Raw genomic sequence first — 7,439 nt, 5'->3', positions numbered from 1 at the left:
AGGACGTTCCGGAGCTGGTACAGACCAGCCCTGCACCCGTACCTGCCACATGTACCCTGGTGATGGTTCCCACGGGTCACTAGGACTGTGGTCCTAAATGTCGAAGAGCTCACTGAGTTTTCCCCACCAGCATCTCAAGGACACAGTAGCCCCCTCTCATTCCCATGGGAGGGAGGCTGATGCATCTGAGAAAGGCTTCTGTTCTCAAAAGCCAGGATTACGGCACTTTATTGGGTGTTCAATTCCTCCCTGGAGGACTGGACTCCTCTTTAGTCCTACTGCACCCGCATGACCCCCAGGGGGCAGGGCGGGGAGGGGCAGACAGGGAAATGGAGGGAAAAGACAGGAAGGTAGTGCTGATGGGAAACGGGAAATATGGGCAAATGTTGATCAACGCGGTCTCAGGTCTGCCCCCGAATCCGGGGGGACCTCCTGGGACTGAAGGACAGCTCTGCACATGGGTCTCCCTCTAGGACAGGATCAAGCCTTATCCTTCCCTCCCTCCCTCCCTCTTTCTTTCTTTCATTCCATTCATTCATTCAAAGCCTCCTTTAATGCTTAACCCAGAGTAAAGCCTAAACTGCCCTGGGGTATGTTATATTTGCACTTTCGACCGTGAAGAATTTCCACCACACATAAAAGCACCAAGGGCAGGATAACAAAGCCCCATGAGCCATTACCCAGCCACGGCCAGGACAGCCCTGGGCCCAGCCTGTCTCATCCGTAGCCCCTTCTGTGAGATGTGAACAGGAAGCCCCTTTGTGGAGGTGTTGGGCGGGGGCACTGGTTAAACGGGGTCTGTGGCTTTGAGCAGTCTCAAAAGCGCGTATCCTGAAATTCAGCTGCTGTTTAAATAAACAGTTTCTCTCCCTCATCATCAAGGTGTTACATGTTAAGGGCAGACCAAGAAGAAAATGGAACATAAATCCAAGAAAACACCCATAACCTCACCAAGAAACAGTCCCTGTTAGCCTATGGGGTTGTTTTCTGCCAGTGTTTTAACTGTGGGCATGAAACGACATTAGTTAGTATTACTGAAAAACGGGAACGGAGATGAGTACAGTATCCAGAGTGAGAGGTTAGTCCCCAAATCAAACGCTTACGGAGGTCAGAAAAAGGAGGGAAGGAGTCTGGGAAAGACTGGGGGTGCGGGTGGGGGAGTGCGGCTCAGCTGGCTGCTGCCACCCGGGAACGGTCACAGAGGCCACAGGCCTCAGACACTACAGAAGCTGAAGTGCAGGCACTTTACCACGTGAACTCAGGCTTCCAAATGATAGCAAGTGATCAGACTTTAGTTCATGCCATGGGCCGGGCAAATGCTGCCTCCAGGTGACTCCCGGGGCCGGGCGCTGTTTCACAGGCCTTCTGCACAGCCTCGGAAAGCACCTAGTGCCAGATTTCCACCGTGTGGACACGCCGCCATTTACGTCCTCACTCTTCTGTGGGACAGCGTCTAGCAGTTGCCTTCTAAGCACAGGGCAGGGGACTAGAGTGGGCGCCAAGCAGCCCACTGGCACTGGTCCAGGCTCCGGCTCAGCCTCTCTGCTGAGAGCAAACCCACCTCTTCTTCGGGAGCTTAATTTTCGCAATGTAGCTCAGGCAGTAGTTGATTAAGTCTTGGATCAGGGCCTCACCCAGGTGACCTTGAATATTCTAGATAAAGAAAATATGGGGGTTACTTGATTCAGTGACCGGCATTTTCAAAATAACTTTAGAGTAAAACCAGGTCTTTACCACCACTGGGTGAAGGTCACTAGGCTGATGTGGTGGCCAGGGTGACACACCCCACCGTCTTTTCCCTCCTCTCCCTAGTGCAAATCAGCAAACCATGAAAGCCTTTAATTAAAGCATTTTCTGTTTCATGACTCAACATTTTTGTACTCATTACCTTTCAAATGCTTCAAAGAAGTTCCAAAGATTATATTACTGCTGCTTTTATTCAATTAAAACATCCACAGATGCCGACAGAAAATATAGTTGTTCCACTTAGGCTTCTTTTATGTCTGAATAGAATGATCTTATTACAAATAAGAGCTACACGCTACCTCTTTACAATGCTGATGGCCTGCCTGCCTTGGTCTCCGCTATCTCTAACAGAAATATTCGATTAACCATCCTTAAAAAACAATTACAAAAATGTAGTTAACAATTTGGAATATATGAGAGTCGCATGGTTCAACATTCAAGATACAAAAAATGCGGGGTGGAGATTCATCCCTTCCCCTGTGCCGCACCCCCAGATACACCTCGCCAGAAGCGCTCAACGTTAAACAGCTTTTTAGAAAACACTTTAACGATAGTAGGTCGCTGTCTGGGTATTCAAGAACGCACCTGTTTACACAAGAGTTTCCCATCTTTGTATGCTACCAGGCCATTCTCCGGAAACACATAATCGTATTTTTCAACCACTGCAACAGAAACAAAAGAAAACTTAGGATGCAATGAACCAAAGTCTGTGTTTCTATTTCTTTTTTTTTTTTTTTTTAATGTTTATTTCTTTTGAGAGAAGGCACTCGCATGTACAGGGGAGGGACAGAGAGAGAATCCCAAGAAGGCTCCACGCTATCAGTGCAGAGGCTGAAGACGGACTCAAACTTACAAATGGTGAGATCATGACCTGAGCCAAAGCCAAGAGTCAGATGCTCAACTGACTGAGCCACCCAGGTGCCACCTCTCTCTTTTTTTTTTTTTTTTTAAATAAAGTAGGGTTCATGCCAGTGGGGAGCCCAGTGTGGGGCTTGAACTCACAACCCTGAGATCAAGACCTGAGCTGAGATCAAGAGCAGCATGCTTAACTGACTGAGACACCCAGAAGCCCCTCTATTTCTTGATTAACACCATCACCAGTAAGATTGCTGAACTCCAGAAAGAACTGTAAAAGAATATCTCATCTAGGGGCACCTGGGTGGCTCAGTCAGTTAAGCGTCTGACTTCAGCTCAGGTCATGATCTCATGGTCAGTGAGTTTGAGCCCTGCATCTGGCTCTGTGCTGACAGCTCAGAGCCTGGAGCCTGCTTCAGATTCTGTGTCTTCTTCTCTTTCTGCCCCTCCCACACTCATGCTTTGTCTCTCAAAAATGAATGTTAAAAAAAAAAAAAAAAAAAAAAGAATATCTTGTCTTAACAGGTTGGGCGAGTGGGGAAAAAGGTCCTCAAATTTTTCTTTTTTTAAAAGACTCTCAATTACAAACATAAAAGACGGAGGCCAGACCAGAGATTGGAGCTTTGGTGGTGGGTCTTCTCACATCTCTGCCTTTAGCCCTCTCTATGATTAGGGAAGATGGAAGTCAACAACAGCCCCCAAGCCTTTCTGAGGATCCGTATCACCAGGGCAGCACTAAACATGTGCAGATTCCCAGAATCTGCTCACATTAATTTATTTAAAGTTTATTTATTTGAGAGAGAGAGAGAGAGAGAGAGAGAAGCATGAAACTGCTGGGCAGAGAGAGAGGAAGAGAATCAAAACCAAGCAGGCTCTGTGCTGATAGGAGGGCTTGATCCCACAAAGATCCACTAAGATCATGACCTAGGCAGAAATCAAGAGTTGGACATTGAACTGACTGAACCTCCCAGGCGCCCCGGCTCTCAGGCTTTCTGAATCCGAATATGCAGGGTATAAGCTAAAAACTACATTAAAAAATTTTATTTAAAAATATATTTTTTTAATGTTTTATTTATTTCTGAGAGAGACAGCGTGAACAGGGGAGGGTCAGAGAGGGGAGACCCAGAATCTGAAGCAGGCTCCAGGCTCTGAGCTAGCTGTCAGCACAGAGCCCAATGCGGGGCTCAAACACACAAACTGTGATATGACCTGAGCCGAAGTCAGACGCCCAACCGACTGAGCCACCCAGGCACCCATACATTTTTTTTTTTTTTTTAAAGGTCTTTGGATGATTCTTACAAGCAGTCAGATTTGGAGACCGCGCACACAAATCTAAACAGGCCCTCAAACTTTAGGGGCTTGTGAAAATGCAGATTCCCAGGTACCATGTGTTGGGCAGGGCCCTCACATCCACATTTTAACAAATTCACCAGCGATTCTGATATGGCCAAGTCTCCAACTTTCCCCAGCTTGTAAGTGTTTTGATTCTGTTGCTTTGACTCAGTCTGAAATATACACAGTGCCCCAGCCTGACACAAAACCTCTCCGAATTCGGCCAGAGGCAGAAAGGGCCATCAGGGCCAGGTAACCGGATTTCTGTGCCCCATTCTGTTGTTTACAGCCTTTCTAAGCAGGGCGTCTACGAGGAAATTAAGTATCAGCAGAACGGAGTTTTAAAGAGAACGCACAGATTACATTTACAGTGACTGACCCTGCAACGCAGCTTACACAGATTTGGACTGTAAGGTACCACAGCTAAAATGCTGATTCTCAACTGGGGGTGATTTTTGCTCCCTCGACGACATTTGGCAATGTCTGGAGACGTTTCTGGTTGTCACACTGGGGGTAGAGGGGTTACTGGCATCAAGGGGGTACCCAGTGCTGCTTAACGCCCTACAAGCACAGGACGGCCCGACAACAGAGAAGGACCTGGCCCCAAATGCCAACAGTGTCCCAGGTGATCAAGTCACATGGCTCTCTGCCCTCCATTTCTTATGGGCCAGGCGCCCTAGACACACTAGGGCCACAAGATGAATAATCCATGTCCTGGTCTTCGAGAAAAATCAGACAAGCGGGCAGCTTCCAAGGAGTAGGGAGGGCGGGCCGTGCGTCAGGCCGTCCGGGGGAGCGACTCAAACACAATCGCAGGCCCCAGGACGATCGCAGGCCCCAGGACGGAGGCTCCAGTGCAGGGCCCGTGCTCCAGAGTCCTGCGCCATCAGCAGGGGAGGAGCCCCGGTGACTCGGGATCAGGGAACTCTGGGAAACGCCGCGTTAGGGCAACGGCGAAGCGCCCACACCCAGGGGGCACCTCAACACCCAGGTGAGAAGACGGTCAGGAGACAGGGCCTGAGCAGAGCTCGGAGAGTGGACAGGGACAACGTGAAGTGTTCTGGGCAGTGACAGACACTCACAGTTCGAGGGAAACGGCCTGTGTGTCTGAGTACCGAGAGGTCCACCACCACCTCCAGAAATTTACTTACAGGGTTAAAAACAGGAAAGAGAAAGCAGAGAGAAGGACCCTCCCAACAAGGAAGAAGGCCTGACTATGGGAGAAGGCTGGCTCGGGGCTCAATTTCCTCCTGTGAAGTTAATCTTTTACCGAACGCAACTAGCAATGCAGCCGTTATTACCATCACTTCCCAGCTGCTCCTGCACTTTCTCAAAGTCGGACCCGCCCACCACTCCAATTTTGATCTTCCGCCTCAGGTTTTGGAGAAAGTCGTCCATTTCCTTGGTGATTTTCTACATTTCAAAAAGGAAAATAAAAAATCATGAGTCATTTAGTGATGATGAGACAAAAAACTGCAAGAGTGATGCAACCCTTACCTTCATACAAACCTATTCAGGCTCTAGGTCTGTAGACAAGTCCAAGTACATCACCTTTTTACCAGAAAACAATGCGTCAACCTGTACTTATTTTTACCTAGTTTAAAACACACAAGTAATATATAAACAGCTGGTGTGTGCTGTTCTAGCTCATCCTGTCTGCATTTACATACCTGTTTACGTGCAGAAAAAGAAATAGTCCTTGTTTTTGGAAACATGAGTGGACTCATTCTGCATCTTGTGCAATGATTTTTTTTTTTAGCATTAAGTGGTGATCTTTACGTGTCAATGGACACAGACCAGTGCGTCTCTTGCAAATGCTATCCTCTGCTCTACTTATGGACTTAAGTTGATTTTAACACAAAATAACGCAATCAGATTAAAGACAGCATCGAGAATTGATTTGTTATAATTATACAAAACCAAAGGAAAAACAAAAGCCACAAGAGTCGGATCATTAGATTTTTTAAATCTCTCCTAAAAGGCTCCTATCTATCAATAGTGGTCATAACGATATAATTTTATTCTGGTTAAATTCCAAACTGTGCACTAATTCAAAAGAAATTATGAAGTCACATGAAAAGATATCCCTGTGTTAAGACAAATCACAATTCATTTTTAAAAGTTATATTGTTATCTGTAGCAATCTGAACTGTACATTCACATAGTTATTTTTATTTATTTATGTTTTTAAGTAAACTCTGCCCCCAAGTGGAGCTTGAACTCATGACCCCAAGAGTAAGAGTTGTATGCTCTACTGACTAAGCCAGCCAGGCACCCCTCACAGTTCTAGCTTTAGAAACGAAGTTAGCAGTACACCAACAATGAAGCAACAGAAAGAGAAATCAAGGAATTGATCCCATTTACAACTGCACCAAAATCCATAAAATACCTAGGAATAAATCTAACCAAAGGGGTACAAAATCTATACACTGAATACTATAGAAAGCTTATGAAAGAAATTGAAGAAGACACACACAAAAAAGGAAAAATATCCCATGCTCCTGGATTGGAAGAACAAATATTATTGAAATGTCAATACTACCCAAAGCAATCTACATGTTCAAAGCAATCCCGATCATAACAACACCAGCATTCTTCACAGAACTAGAACAATCCTCAAACTTGTATGGAACTAGAAAAGACCCCAAATAGCCAAAGCAATCTTTAAAAAACCCAAAGCAGGAGGCATCACAATCCCGGACTTCAAGCTATATTACAAAGCTGTAATCATCAACACAGTATGATATGGGTACAAAACAGACACTCAGGTGAGTGGAACAGAATAGAGAACCCAGAAAGGGACCACAAACTCATCTTTGACAAAGCAAGAAAGAATATCCAAGGGAATAAAGACAGTCTCTTCAGCAAGTGGTGCTGGGAAAACTGGACAGCGGCATGCAGAAAAATGAACCTGGACCACTTTCTTATACCAGACACAAAGATAAACTCAAAATGGATGAAAGACCTAAATGTAAGACAAGAAGCCATCAAAATCCTCAAGGGGAAAGCAGGCAAAAACCTCTTTGGCCTTGGCCGCACCAACTTCTTACTTAACACATCTCCGGAGGGAAGGGAAACAAAAGCAGAAATGAACTACTGGGACCTCATCAAAATAAAAAACTCCTGCACAGTGAAGGAAACAATCAGCAAAACTAAAAGGCAACGGGCAGAATAGGAGATATTTTGCAAACCACATTTCAGATAAAGGGTTAGTATCCAAAATCTATAGAGAACTTATCAAACTCAGTACCCAAAAAACAAATAATCCAGTGAAGAAATGGGCACTTCTCTTTTTTAAGAAAAAAAAAATTTTTAAACATTTCTATTTATTTTTGAGAGACAGAGCATGAGCAGGGGAGGGTCAGAGAGAGAGGGAGACACAGAATCTGAATCAGGCTGCAGGCTCTGAGCTGTCAGCACAGAGCCGGACGCGGGGCATGAACTCACAAACCGTGCGATCATGACCTGAGCCAAAGTCAGCCGCTTAACCGACTGAGCCACCCAGG

The 7,439-nt window shown here is 45.8% G+C and overlaps 1 protein-coding gene across 3 annotated transcripts in view; it reads right to left on the bottom strand.

Annotated features, from left to right (window-relative positions):
- PMM2 (phosphomannomutase 2) overlaps positions 1-7,439 on the bottom strand; it is a 29,370-nt gene that overhangs the window by 16,831 nt on the left and 5,100 nt on the right. For all 3 annotated transcript variants that reach the window (XR_013337350.1, XM_077773282.1, XM_077773283.1), the window contains exons 2-4: positions 5,235-5,346; positions 2,332-2,408; positions 1,562-1,653 (exon numbers count right to left, since the gene is read on the bottom strand). Coding sequence is in view for 2 of the 3 variants with exons in the window: in XM_077773282.1 (XP_077629408.1) it covers positions 1,562-1,653; positions 2,332-2,408; positions 5,235-5,346 (281 nt within the window). In the remaining variant the exon portion in view is untranslated. The remainder of the gene's footprint in view (positions 1-1,561; positions 1,654-2,331; positions 2,409-5,234; positions 5,347-7,439) is intronic.

Source organism: Crocuta crocuta, unplaced genomic scaffold, assembly GCF_008692635.1.
Source record: "Crocuta crocuta isolate KB4526 unplaced genomic scaffold, BGI_CrCroc_1.0 scaffold16, whole genome shotgun sequence".
Taxonomy (NCBI): domain Eukaryota; kingdom Metazoa; phylum Chordata; class Mammalia; order Carnivora; family Hyaenidae; genus Crocuta; species Crocuta crocuta.
This window is presented reverse-complemented; position numbering and strand designations above follow the sequence as displayed.